Raw genomic sequence first — 14599 nt, forward strand, 5'->3', positions numbered from 1 at the left:
TATCAAATTAATATATACCCAACTGGTTACTAATATCTTTCATAATTAACCTAAATATTTTAGTTGGTTTGGTTGAACTAAGTCAGCTGACTCTTTATTTGAGCGTAAGGAAGTTGGGGTTGGAATATTGATTGTCTGCTACCTGACACGTAATGCCGGCTGAGAATGTTCTGAAGGGCAGTGAAGAAGTCAGAGATACAGCTAGAACTAGAAACTGTAGTTAAAGATGAACACTAATAAAGGTCAGGGGATTGTGGTGTTAGCTGTGTCTCAGTCTCCGCAGGTGCTGCCTGAACCGATGTGTCTTCCTAGTATTTTCTGCTGTCATTACAAATAAATCTCAGGAAACAGAGACTCTAATAAGGTGAAATTGCTTTGCCCGACTAGTGGTTTGAATATGGGTGCCACGGTAGCATAGCTGTTAGTGCTTGGGGCATTCCAGAGTTTGGAGTTCAATTCCGGCATCATTCTGTAAGGACTTTCTGTGTGTTCTCCCCACAGAATGTGTGGGTTTTCTCTGGGTCCTCTGGTTTTCTCCCTCAGTCTAAAGATGTAACAGGCAAGTTAATTGGTCATTGTAAATGTTCCCTTGATTATTGATTTCTTTATTGAGATACAGCATGGAGTCGGCCTCACCGGCCCTTCAAGCCACACCACCCAGCAATCCCCAAATTTAACCCCAGCCTAGTCACAGGGCAATTTACAATGACCAATTAACCACAGCCTAATCACAGGGCAATTTACAATGACCAATTAACCCCAGCCTAATCACAGGGCAATTTACAATGACCAATTAACCCCAGCCTAATCACAGGGCAATTTACAATGACCAATTAACCCCAGCCTAATCACAGGGCAATTTACAATGACCAATTACAATGTCCAATTGCAATTTACAATGACCAGTTAAACCCATCCGGTACGTCAATGGACTGTGGGAGGAAACCGGAGCACCCAGAGGAAACCACGCGGTTACGGAGAGAACGTACAGACTCTTTACAGACAGTGGCAGGAGTTGAACCCTGGTCACCTGTTGTGTATGTGTGAGGTCGTGGAGCCAGTTCAGAGCTGAGGTGAGTGAAGTTATCCACGCTGGTTCAGGAGCCTGATTGTTGAAGGGTAATGGTTGTTCCTGGACCTGGTTGTGTGGTACCTAAGACTTCTGTACCTCCAGCCTGGTGCTAGTAGCAGGAGTTATCAAACGTGCAATATTCAAACAGTTTATGAATAACAAGAACATGGTCACAGGGAGAATGATGGAGCTAGTTGTAGCTGATTAGTGCAAACGTAGAACCTCACATTGAGATGATTAGTGTTCCCCAGTAGCACAAAGCTGCAAGACTGTTTAATTATCTCAATTTGCAATGTTATACACTACAGAGCTCCTGTGGTGATTGGATTTTAAATCTCACCAGATGGGAGATTTAAATCTAATTAATTAATCCAAATTTAAAGGGTGACATTTTATGTACAAGACTGTCGTAGCGGTTCATCTAGTTCGCTTCTACCAATTGAGGATGGAAGTCTATTGTTATACAATCTGGCCGACACATCTTCCGGCCTGTAACAGTGTGGCTTTATTTTTAACTGCCCTCTGGTATGGCCCAGATAAATCCCTAGTCAGGGACGGGGTCGAAAGATGACGGCAGCAGCCATGGCCATGCTCAGAAGTCCATTAAAAGAAGAAATACAAGGATAAGCTTCAACAGCATTGCAAAAGCTAAGCACTGTGTTCCTGGGAAGAAGAAAACAGGAATTGCTGGAGTTCCTCAGCAGGTTTCACTCCAAAAGACCAAAACGCTTAGGAGCAGAATTGGGTCACTTGTCCCATCAGATGCCTCCTAACCCCATCCTCCCACCTTCTACCTTTAATGCCATGACTAATCAAGAAACTATCAACTTCCGCTCTAAATATACCCAATGACCTGACCTCCACAACCATCTGTGGCAATGAATTCCAAAGTTTCACTACCCTCTGGGTAAAGAAAGTGCTCCTCATCCCTGTTCTAAATGGAGGCTGCGACCTCTTATCCTAGACTCCCCCCACTACTGGAAACACCCACTCCACGTCCACTCAGCTTAGGCCTTTCAACATTCGAAAGGTCTCAATGAGATCCTCCCTCGTTCTTCTAACCTCCAGTGAGTACAGGCCCAGAGCCATCAAACACTCCTCGTAGGTTAACCCTTTCATTCCCAGGATCATTCTCATGAACCTCCTCCAGAACAGATGTGGCCCAGAATTGCACACAAGTGTGGTCTGGCCGATGTCCTATCAGCATCACATCCTCAGTCCAACAATCTTACATCCGGAGAGGGTACCTGACCCACGAATGTTATGCTTTGAAAGCTGCTTTTCTGTTCCATTGCTCAGAGGCACCGGTTCTCCTGGGAGAGGTCAGCGCCTACCAGATGGAACCGCTGGGGGGGAATGTCATATTGACCTGCGATGCCCGCGGAGATCCAGTACCGTCAATCAACTGGAATAAAAACGGCAGCCCCTTGACCATCAGTAATCGTATTCGGCAAATGAACAATGGTTCCTTGGCAATCTACAGGACTGTGGTGAGTCCTGTTTCATTCTGATTAACAAAGCCGGCTTTAAACTCTCTCTCGTCCTCAGTTTCCTTTCTGATTCTTTTCCCTCACCTTTCTTCCTCTGTTTTAGGACAGAGAACAGTACAGCACAGCACAGGCCCTTCGGCCCACACTCTCACATAGCCTTCTATTTTTCTTTCATCCATGTGCCCAAGAGTCTCCCAGATGTCCCTAATTTATCCACCTCTGGCACCCTCCACTCCCTGTGTTTAAAAAAAACCCACCCCCATACCTTCTTCCATTCACCTTAAACCTGGGAAAAAGGCTCTGGCTGTCCACTCTATCAATGCCTCTTATCACCTTATACACTTCTGGCAAGTTGCTTCTCACCCTCCTTTGCTCCAAAGAGAAAAGCTCTAGCTTGCTCAACCTTTTCTCATAAGACATGCTCTCTAAGCCAAGCAGCATCCTGGTAAATCTCCTCTTCACCCTCTCTAAAGTCTCCGTACCCTTCCTGTAATGAGGCGGCCAGAATGGAAGCAATCCATTTCTGCACGTCCTCCGGCTCTTGTTGCTGCTCCATGTCGTGCTCTCCTTCGATTTCTCCCTCTGAGGTTGTGGGCGTCCTGTTCGCTCCTGGAAGTCCCATCCGGGGCATTGCAGCCAAGTCGTCCTAAGGAGAATAGAGCACAGGGTTAACACAGCTGCTGGAAATCCAGAGTAACGCACACACAATGCTGGAGCAACTCAGCAGGTCAAGTAGCGTCAATCGAAAGGAATAAACAGCTGACGTTTCGGGCTGAGACTCTTCGTGAGGACTGGGAAGAAGGGGAGAAGAAGCCAGAATAAGAAGGTGGGGGTGGGGAGAGGGGTTGGAGTACAAGCTAGAAGGTGACAGGTATAGACAGGTGGGTGGGGGACGGGTTGAAGTGAGAAGTTGGGAGGTGATAGGTTGAAAAAGTAAAGGACTGGAGAAGAAGGAATCTGAAGAGAGAGGAGAGTGGACCATGGGAGAAAGGGGAAGAGGAGGGGGCATCAGGGGAGGTGATAGGTGATAGGCAGGTAAGGAGAAATGAAGAGGTAGGAGATGAGCCAGAGTAGGGAATAAAAGAAAGGGAAGGGGGAGGGCAAAAAATTACCAGAAGTTAGAGAAATCGATGTTCATGCCATCAGGTTGGAGGCTGCCCAGGCAGAATATAAGGTGCTGCTCTTCCAACTTGAGGGTGGCCTCATCATGGCAGTGAAGGAGGCCACGATTGAAATGTCAGAATGGGAGTGGGGATTGGAATTAAAATGATTGGCCACCATGAAATCCCGCTTGTTGTGGATGGGGCGAAGGTGCTCGAAGAAGTCTACGTCGAGTCTCACCAATGTTGAGGAGGCTGCACGGGGAGCACCGGATACGGTAGACAGCCCCGACAGATTCACAGCTGGAGGGACTGTTGGGGGCCCAGAATGGAGATGAGAGAGGAGATGAATAGGCAGGTGTAGCACCTCATCCGCTCGCAGGAATAAGTGCCAGGAGGGAGATTAGTGGAGACAGATGAATGAACAAGGGACTTGTAGAAAACAGACCACAGGATGCCTTCCAATAAAATGGTCCGCTGTGTCCCCAGATTCCTGCAGTTGTATTTTTGGTTTGGCTGAAGAGCTGACGTGCCTGTTAGAGCCTAGCTCGATTCCAGACAGTTTCCAGGCAGCGTGACGGAAATAAGATTGGCTGGTCCCAGAGAGTGAGGCAAGTAGCCCCTGGGTGCGCTGAATGCCGATAGTGAAGGCTTATTCCCGCACTCCTCTGTTCGGAAAGCAGGCTCTGCCGAAGTTCAGGCTAGGCAAGTGAGGAGCGGGTGTGTTGTCAGGCATGCAGCTGACATCTGGTCCGGGATGCCCTGACAGGTGTGTTCCTCTCTTTTAGGTTTGGCCTGTTGTATATTCACTCCTCTGGTGCTGCACCCTGCCCCAGCAGCCAACCTGTCCATATTTTCTTTCACTGACTCCCCAATGTCTTTTTGACAGAATGAAGATGCGGGTGATTACAAGTGTGTCGCAAAGAACGAAGCCGGGGTTGTTGAGCGGAAGGTGACCCTGATGCTGCAAAGTAAGTTTACTGCGAGGTCGCCACCCAACCATTTATGTGGCAAGTGGTGCTCCACTATCACTCAAAGGTCATAGAGTGGCCTCAGCGATGCCAGGGTTAATCCCGACAACTCATCCCCTCCAGCAGACAGGACCAGAGACGAGTTCAGATGAACCTGAAATGTTGACTGTCCATTTCCCTCCACAGATCCAGTCTGACCCACTGAGTTCCTCCAGTGTTTTGGTTGTTACTCCAGCCTCCGGCATCTGTGGTCTCTTGAGGCTCCTCTGAGAGGCCAGGCATTTCACCGAATTAGAGTAAAATTTTTTTTAAAAAGGGTAAAGTTCCTTGTTTGGCGTAGCAGGTGGCAATTTTGCCCTTTCTTCAGCGTTTGTCTGTTTTACGGGGCTGAATTGCTAGCTTAGACACTCAACCTAGCACAGATGGAAAGTGTGATGGAAAGCTGGATTCGAACCTGGGGACTCTTGTTCCAAATACCACTACACCACCAGCACAGACTGAGCTTTACGTCACTGAATTATATTCCCAAGTAATGGAACCACAAGAGCAAGGAAATAAGGAGGCTACCAGGCCCCTCAAGCCTGCCCCACCTATCAATATAATTGTGGCTGATCTCTGGGCTCAACTCCTGTTCTACATCAATTCCTCATAACCCTCAATTCCTCGATCATTCAGACGTCATCCATCTCCAACTGAAGTATATTTAATGATCTGGCCTCCTATACCCTCAGGGGCAGGGAATTCCAGAGGCTACTACCCTTTGAGACAAGAAATTTCTACACACTTTGGTGTTATATGACCGACCCTTTATTTTGTTGCTATGTTCCCTTGTTCGTGACTCTCCCACGAGTGAAAGTACTTCACTATCCACCCTGTCAAAGCCCACTTTTGATATTTTACATTCAAATAAGGTCGGCTCTCGTTTCTTCCAAAGTTCTAGGAGTACAGATTAAGTACAGGAACCTAACAACAGTGGTAGTGTAGACTTCTCTTGGCTAAGTCTGAAGCCAAGCTGGGCTGGAGGCCTGAGGGGACCCTCAGTATTGAACACTTCAGTGAGGGGTGACGTGACCATTGAAACGTTGGAATCTGGAGCCCTCTGTCCCAGGCCCAATCTTGGTAGAACAGCTGAAGATAGGGCAGAGCTCATGCATGGGAATAATGCATGAACAGCACTTCATTGGAAAGGAAAATTCCTCAAGGAGGGGGATTTTTCAAAGGAAGATTGCCTCCACATGCTTTGCACTGTGTTTAGGGTTGCCACCTGTCCCATATTAGCCGGGATATCCCGTATATTGGGCTAAATTGGTTTGTCCCATATGGGACCGCCCTTGTCCCGTATTTCCCCCACTAAGGTAGAGTGTTCCTATGAAACCGTTCGTGAGCCAAAATGGTGTAAAGCGAAGAAGCAATTACCATTAATTTATATGGGAAAATTTTTTGAGCGTTCCCAGACCCAAAAAATAACCTACCAAATCATACCAAATAACACATAAAACCTATAATAACACTAACATATAGTAAAAGCAGGAATGATATGATAAATACACAGGCTATATAAAGTAGAAATAATGTATGTACAGTGTAGTTTCACTTAACAGATTCAGGAAGATTAAGCCAAAACCAATCTGTAGAAAAAAAATCGGCACGTACACACATGCGCACACAGGTGCCCGCGCAAGGCTTCAAGGTCATGGTGGTCTTTCTTGGGGTAAACACAAGTGTCCCGTATTTGACTGCTACTTTTGTCCCTTATTTGAGAGTGAGAAAGTTGGCAAACCTAACTGTGTTCCCAATACGTGTGCCTTGTTTTTAGTGATTAATCAATGAACAGGTCCAACTCGATTGGAATTCACTTTCTAATCTAAACGCTTCTCAGGAAACAAGACTGGCCGGTTGAGAGGAATGAGACAAGAGACCCTCCCTGCATCAGCTGACTGCCAAAAGAAAAGGCTTTCTCCCACAATCCTCTCTTTCAGCGAGCATGCTCTGTGAAAGTCCGGTCCCAAGCCATTCACCTTTCACCTTCTTGGTCATCATAGTGATGGAACTGTAGACTTAACATCCCAATCAGGCTCAAACAATTAGTTTATAACAAACAGAAGATTAACCCTCCCCCCCCACCACCACTACAGAGACTGAAATCCAGAATGATCCCTTATCTACTGCTGACTAACCATTCATAAGCAACAAACACATGTTGGAGAAGGTTGGCAAGTCAGGCAGCATCTATGGCGGAGAATAAGCAGTTGTCAAGACCCCACTGCGACTGGAATGGAAGCAGGCAGAATAATAAGCTGGGGGGAGGGGAAGGACTACAAACTGGCAGGTGGTAAGTGAGAGGGAAGGTGGGTGGGTGGGTGGCTGAGGAGGTATGGAGTAAGAAGCTGGGAGGTGATAAATGGACAAGGTAAAGGGCTGAAGAAGAAAGAATCTGATAGGAAATGACAGGGAACAACGAAAGAGAAGGAGGAGAGGCACTAGAGGGAGGTGTAAAGCAGGTTAGGAGAAGACACAGAGTGGGGAATGCAAAAGGAGAGAAGGAAGAGGGGAGAGTTATCACCAGAAGTTAGAGAAATCGATGTTCAAGCCGTCAGGTTGGAGGCCACCCACATGAGATATGAGGTGTTGCTCCTCCAACCTGAGTGTGGCCTCATCGTGGCAGTAGAGGAGGCCGTGGACCGACATGTCGGAATGGGAACAGGGAGTCGAATTGCGATGGGTGGGCATCATGAAATCCCACCTTTTGCGGCAGATGGAGTGAGGGTGTTGAACAGAGCAATCCCCCAGTCTCGTTGGGTCCCAGTGATATAGAAGAGGCCACACTAGGAGCACCAGATACAACAGACACGCAGGCAAGTGTTACCTCAATTGGAGGGACTGTGGGCCAAGGATGGTGGTGAGGGAGAAGGTAGCACTCCACACTCTTGGATGGATAAATGCCAGGAAGGAGATTCAGGGAGGGACAGGTTCAAAAGTGAATTACAGAAAGATTAACCATGAGTTGTATATATTAAAAAGCTTGTTTCACGAATGTCCTTCAAGAGAGGAGATTGTCAACCGCAAGTGTGGTTCAGGACTCATTGATGTGATGGAGTGTCAGCTGCCTTCTCAGTTCATGGGCAAGTAGTGGTAGACAGCGAACATTGACATTGTCTACAATCTCCACATCCATTGATGGACTAAATTGAAATAAACTGGGCTTTTTCTGCATTGTATTTGTTCATTACTTACCTACTGCCAGTTACACTGCTGGTGTTTAGAGCAGCAATGAAAATCCTCCATCTCTGGCAGTGTCCAAGGCTTCCTTCATCGTGTCAGTAGCTTCCTCTCAGCTTTCACTACTGTCAGTGATACAAGTCCCGGGTGGAGGCTCGGGAATACCATCACACTCAGATGTAGAAGGATTCTTCATTGCTGGTTCTGTAACAGTTTTGTTTGACCAGTCAGGGTTGTTAGCCCTGAGCTGAACCCCCTGAAACTAGAGGACTGGTGGTCCATTTTTTGTCAGGCCTCGACCCTTTGACCTCTTTGGCATAGGTGACCTTGCCAAGAGCCAAAGCATAAAGCCCCGACTGCAGCCAGCATCGCTCTCCGGGTCACTGAGGCAGGCAAGCCTCCAAACCCAGCGGCAAGGTGTGGTCCTCTTGGAGGAGGTATCCATTAACGGAGGTAGTCCTGCCCATTATCAGCTTTACTTCACTCGATTTAATTCTTCACTTTGCTTGTTTCCCCTCTCGGCAGGTGCCCCTGTGTTTACCCTGAAACCCTTGGACACGGTGGCGGGGGTCGGCGACAGAGTTCTCCTGCACTGCCAGGCAGCCGGTGAGCCACCACCGGTGGTGGAGTGGACCCACAATGGACAGCCGGTCAGGGAGAACCAGCGGCTGGTGGTGCTCCCAAACTCAACCCTGCAGATCCTCTCGGCCGAGAGGGGAGACACGGGAGAGTACGAATGCGTGGCGCAGAATCTCATGGGTTATGCCTTTGTCAGAGTAACTCTAACTGTGCAAGGTGGGAATCTCGTTATTTATTTCGAGACACAGCACGTTAACCGGCCCTTCCTGCCCACCAAGCCCAATTACACCCATGTGACCAATCAACCTACTAATTAGTACGTCTTTGGAATGAGGGGGGAATCTGAAGCACACATGCAGTCACAAACTCCTTACAGTTCTCTTGAAGGGCCTGTTATATACATTCTCAAACACAATTGACCTGCGATTCGAATGATGTTAGTTTGGCAAGCACAGGGATGTTATTGGTGACTGGGACTGCATGTGCTTCATAGGGGATTGAAGGTGGCGTTGCTTCACCTGTTTCACTGTCTGGTGCCCTTCAGGAATGTAGAAGCGTAGAGCTGAACATAACAGAGAAGTGTGCAGGCAAAGAGTTGGCACAAAATATCTTCGGCAGAGAGGATTAGGGAAAGCCTCTAGGCATTGTTTGAACATAACATGGGCAAAAAGAATAACCAGGGAAAGAATAGGGCCGATTAGACACCAAAATGACCATCTGCCTGTGGAGCATGTAGAAAAGGTTTTAACTGAATATTTCAAATCTGCGTTCACTAAAGAAGACATTGCATTAGAGAACTTGGGGACAATGAAATTCAAGAACATATTCTCATTAAAAACAAGGAGATATTAGATGTCTTCGTGACCCCATACATTGATAAGTCCCAAGGGTCCACTGAGATCTATACCATGAGGGAGGAGATTGTGGGCATTCTGAAAGAGATATTTAAATCTTCGCTGGCCACAGGTGAGGGGGCAGATATATGGACAACAGCAAATGTGGTCCCCTTATTCAAGGAGGGCAGCAGGGTCCAGACAGGCCTCTGAAACAAGCACCAGTGGTAGGGGATTATTGATAAGAAATCTGAGGGACTTGGATTGATCTGCACTTGGAAAGATAAGGATGAATCGGAGATGGTCGGTATTTTGTAAGGAGAGGTCCTGTATGACTAGTTGAATTTTTCAAAGAGGAATGACAAAATCAAGTTACATTGAATCATCGAAAGGGGAATTCATGAGGTTGAGAGGAAAAGAGAAGTCTGCAGATGGCTGGGTAGAGAAGGTGTATGTTTGGGGCGCAAACATTGGCATGGTAAACCTGTGATTTTGAGTTATCTTCATACATTATATATAACTTCACATCCAGGATTGTTCTTTATAACCTCTCAAAAGGGTTTGCTGATGACACATACACTCTGTGGACACTTCATTAGTATTCTTGGTTATACATACACTCAGTGGACGGCAGTTGTGTGGGTGAAAACGCCATGTTAATGAGAGAGGTCAGGGGAGAACGGCCAGACTGGTTCGAGCTGATGTGAAGGCTCGAGTATCCACACGTTACAACAGCGGTGTGCAGAACAGCATCTCTGAACACACAACACGTCGAACCTTGGAGTGGGTGGGCTACAGCAGTGGTCCCCAACCTCCGGGCCGCGAAGCATGCAGGGGCGCAGCGGTAGCCAGAGCGCACACAGCACATCTGTAAGAAAAAAGCCGAAATAAATAAGCTAATTAATTAGGTGCCACCCAGAAGCCGGTCTTCATTAGAGGAACTGAGGTGGAGAGGGTCAATAACTTTAAATTCTTCGGCATTAAGGATCGACATTTCTCTCTCTGAAAAGTGTCAGAGGATCTGTCCTGACACCAGCACGTGACTGTCATTACAAAGAAAGCACGGCAGCGCCTATACCTTATTAGAAGTTTGTGTAGATTCAACATGTCCCCTCGATCCTGACAGCCCTGTCTTTTCAGCCTGTCTGGGCTGGCGCTTAAATTGACCAAACAATGGAACAGCTAAAGGCTCCAGCGCCTTGGAAAGAGGAGTGAGCATCGTGTAGAGCAAGTGAAATCCGCAATCGCCTCTGGTCTGGGCCGACATTTATGTGCCGGGTGGCACCTAATTAATTAGCTTGTTTATTTCGGCTTTTTTCTTAAAGATGTGCTGGGTGCTCTCCGGCTACCGCTGCACCCCTGCACGCTTCGCGGCCCGGTATCGGTCCGCAGCCCGGAGGTTGGGGACCACTGGACAGCAGCAGAAGACCACAAACATACACTCAGTGTATGTTATTAGTGTACTCACTGTACTTTATTGGATATAGTGGCCACTTTATTACACTGGTACATGGAGCTTAGAAAAATAGGGGGCTATGTGGTAGGGAAATTCTAGGCGGCTTCTAGAGTAGGTTACATGGTCAGCACAACATTGTGGGCTGAAGGGCCTGTAATGTGCTGTAGATTTCTATTTTTCTATAGTAGGTACCTAAGTAAGTGGCCACTGAGCATATACTCTGCCCTTCTATCATTCCAGCCAGTTAGAATGTAAGACATAGGAGATAAATTAGGCTCTTTGATACATTGAGTCTGCTCTAGCATTCAATCATTATTATCGTTCTCAACCCCATTCTCCTGCCTTCTCTCCATAACCCTTGATGCTCTTTCTCTTTCCCCAGTGCATGGAGGGTTCTCCGAGTGGTTAGACTGGGGGCCGTGCAGTGTCACCTGCGGCAGAGGTGTAGAAGAGCGAATCCGACTGTGTAACAACCCCTCACCTGCCAATGGAGGGAGATCATGCCATGGAGTGGATGTTGAGTCAAGACAATGTAACGCAGATCCTTGTCAAGGTAAATATAAAGAGCCACCATTGGTTTATAATGGCCTCTTGGTTAAAGTATAATTCAAGTGACCAAGGCTTATACACTATAGGTTTTCTACATCCCAACTCTGCTCAAATTGGTGGTAGTTGTTGAGAAAGGTTCAAAAGCTTGTTTTATAGCGCCATCTACTGGCCTGAACTGCAACAACATCATTGTGGGGCATCTGTTCACACCTTGGATTTCCTTTCTAAATGTTTACATGGTGTTAAACACAAGAGATTCTGCAGGCGCTAGAAACCCAGGGTAGCGCACACAAAACACTGGAGAAACTCAGCAGGTCAGGCAGCATTTATGTGTTGTGTGTCCAAAGATGATGAACAGAAATCGAGAAGTTGGATACAGTCGAGTGCTTTAAATAAAATGTGGCGTTATGCACTTAGTATCTTACCCTTTTCTCTTTTGGAGGTGCTGATATTGACACCTCAAGAAGATAGCAGCAATCTTTAAGGACCCCCACCAGCCAGTACATGCCCCCTTCTCACTACTACCATCAGGGAGGAGGTACAGGAGCCTGAAGACACACATTGTGTTTTAGGGACAGCTTCTTCACCTCTGCCATCAGATTTCTGAATGGTCCATGAACCTATGAACACTAATTCACTATATTAGCTTCCTTTTTGCACTATTTAGTTGTTATTTTATATATATTTCTTATCGTCATTTATAGTATATTTCAAGTGTATTTTATATACCACTGTCATAAAACAACAAATTTCACAGCACCAGGAAATCTGCAGATGCTGGAATTTCAAGCAACACACGTCAAAGTTGCTGGTGAACGCAGCAGGCCAGGCAGCATCTCTAGGAAGAGGTACAGTCGACATTTCGGGCCGAGACCCTTCGTCAGGACTAACTGAAAGAAGAGCTAGTAAGAGATTTGAAAGTGGGAGGGGGAGGGGGAGGTCCGAAATGATAGAAGAAGACAGGAGGGGGAGGGATGGAGCCAAGAGCTGGACAGGTGATTGGCAAAAGGGATATGAGAGGATCATGGGATGGGAGAAAGAAAAGGGGAGGGGGGAAACCCAGAGGATGGGCAAAGGGTATAGTGAGAGGGACAGAGGGAGAAAAAGGAGAGAGAAACTAATAAATAAATAAATAAATAAATAAATAAATAACGGATGGTTTATGAGGGGGAGGTGAGGCATTAGCAGAAGTTTGAGAAGTCAATGTTCATGCCATCAGGTTGGAGGCTACCCAGACGGAATATAAGGTGTTCTTCCTCCAACCTGAGAGTGGCTCCATCTTGACAGCAGAGGAGGCCATGGATAGACATATCAGAATGGGAATGAGACGAGGAATTAAAATGTGTGGCCACTGGGAGATCCTGCTTTCTCTGGTGGACAGATTTCACAATATTTCAGTGGTAATAAACCTGACTCTGATTCTGTTGCAAGGGACAGGTTTAATGTCTGGCTGAATTCCTCAGATACCTAACATCCCTGTTCAATCGCAAACTTCACCAGGAATTGTCAGTAACAGGACTTTAGAACTGGTCCTGACCTTGTCCACACCAAGAGCACACCTTCCAACAAGAGGTAGGTGGGGTGGGGGGGGGGGGTTGGATGTCAGACTGATCTCTGATAGGTTCAGTCGGAACCAATCTGGTATCCTCCTGCTCTGACGTCACTGGGAGTACAGCCAGTGTTCGCGGTTCCCAGCAGGCATCTGTTGAGCCGCTGAAAGATTCTGATTGGTCACCGATTCCCTGTCAGTTAGTGGGCAGTGGTCCGGCTGGGGTCTGTGGTGAGAATGTTTCAGGTCACTGGCATGTGGAATTGCAGTAACCCACTCCCGGAATTCTGTCTTCTGTCTTCAGTAGATTTAGTAGCCACAGGTCCAAAGTTCAAAGTAAATGTAGCATCAAAATACATATATGTCGCATATATGTAGTATATATATATAGTAATACATATAGTATATCAAATACATATACTACCCTGAGATTCACCATAGAACAAAGAAATACAACAGAATCAATTAAAAACTACACACTAATCAAAGATGAACAAACAATCAAAATAAGACAAGCTGTGCAAATACAATGATAATAATAATAATAGATGGATGGATGATACTGAGAACATGAATTGCAGAGTACCTGAATGTGAGTTGTAGGTTGTAGAATCAGTTCAGTGTTCAGGTAAGTGACGTTGTCCACGCCGGTCTGGCGCCTGATGGTTGCAGGGTACGTATTGTTCTTGAACCTGTTGCTGTAGGACCTAAGGCTCCTGTACCTCCTTCCCGATGGCAGCAGTGAGGAGAGAACAGGGCCTGGATGGTGGGGGTCCTTTATTATGAATGCTGCTTCTTGAAGCAGTGTTCCTTCTGCTTAAAGGTCAGTCGGTAACTAGCCGACAGATAATGGAGATGGTACAAGCTTGTGTAGAGCAGATGCAGTTGGTGCTGCTGACTGCCCAGGATATGCATTCCCAGTCTTAGCCTTAGTACAGCTAGGGTGGACCCTGGGGGGGCAGATATTCCAGGAAGAGAAACCTGCAGGTTTGGTCTCTTCCAAACTCCACCCTCTGAGACTCTGCAGATTGTTGTTGAATCTCAGGAGCAGGTCCGGTAGAGTTCCTGCAGTTCTTTGCATGGCCTTGGGATGTCCGTGACAGTACATTCTTTGAAGTACAGTCACTCCTGGGATATCGCTGACGTGGCAGCCAGCTTGTGCATTGCAAGCCCCACAAGCAGCAATCAGTTTGAGAGTCACCCAGAGAACGTTCAGTGACAAGTGGGCGACACCATAGCCGGGAGGGATGAAGGAGATCAGAATCACAATCAGGTGCATTATACGTCATGAAATTTGTTGCTTTGTGGCCGCAATGCAAGAAATAAAAATGATTATAAATTATAAGACAAATAAATATGCAAAAGAGGAATAGCAAGTTCGTGAACTGTTCAGAAATCTGGAAGATGAAGATGAAACTGTTCCTAAAACGTAGAGTGGGGGAGGTTGGGCTTCAGGCTCCCTGATGGGAGAAACGGGAAGAGGGCATGTTCCGGATAGTGAGGGTCCTGAGAAACGGGAAGAGGGCATGTTCCGGATAGCGAGGGTCCTGAGAAACGGGAAGAGGGCATGTTCCGGATAGCGAGGGTCCTGAGAAACGGGAAGAGGGCATGTTCCGGATAGCGAGGGTCCTGAGAAACGGGAAGAGGGCATGTTCCGGATAGTGAGGGTCCTGAGAAACGGGAAGAGGGCATGTTCCGGATAGCGAGGGTCCTGAGAAACGGGAAGAGGGCATGTTCCGGATAGCGAGGGTCCTGAGAAACGGGAAGAGGGTATATTCCGG

The 14599-nt window shown here is 47.0% G+C and overlaps 1 protein-coding gene across 1 annotated transcript in view; it reads left to right on the forward strand.

Annotated features, from left to right (window-relative positions):
• LOC134360080 (hemicentin-1-like) overlaps positions 1-14599 on the forward strand; it is a 425813-nt gene that overhangs the window by 355937 nt on the left and 55277 nt on the right. The window contains exons 85-88 of the mRNA XM_063074161.1: positions 2372-2562; positions 4552-4633; positions 8378-8647; positions 11103-11273. Coding sequence (XP_062930231.1) covers positions 2372-2562; positions 4552-4633; positions 8378-8647; positions 11103-11273 — 714 coding nt within the window. The remainder of the gene's footprint in view (positions 1-2371; positions 2563-4551; positions 4634-8377; positions 8648-11102; positions 11274-14599) is intronic.

This window comes from Mobula hypostoma, chromosome 21 (assembly GCF_963921235.1).
Source record: "Mobula hypostoma chromosome 21, sMobHyp1.1, whole genome shotgun sequence".
Lineage (NCBI taxonomy): Eukaryota > Metazoa > Chordata > Chondrichthyes > Myliobatiformes > Myliobatidae > Mobula > Mobula hypostoma.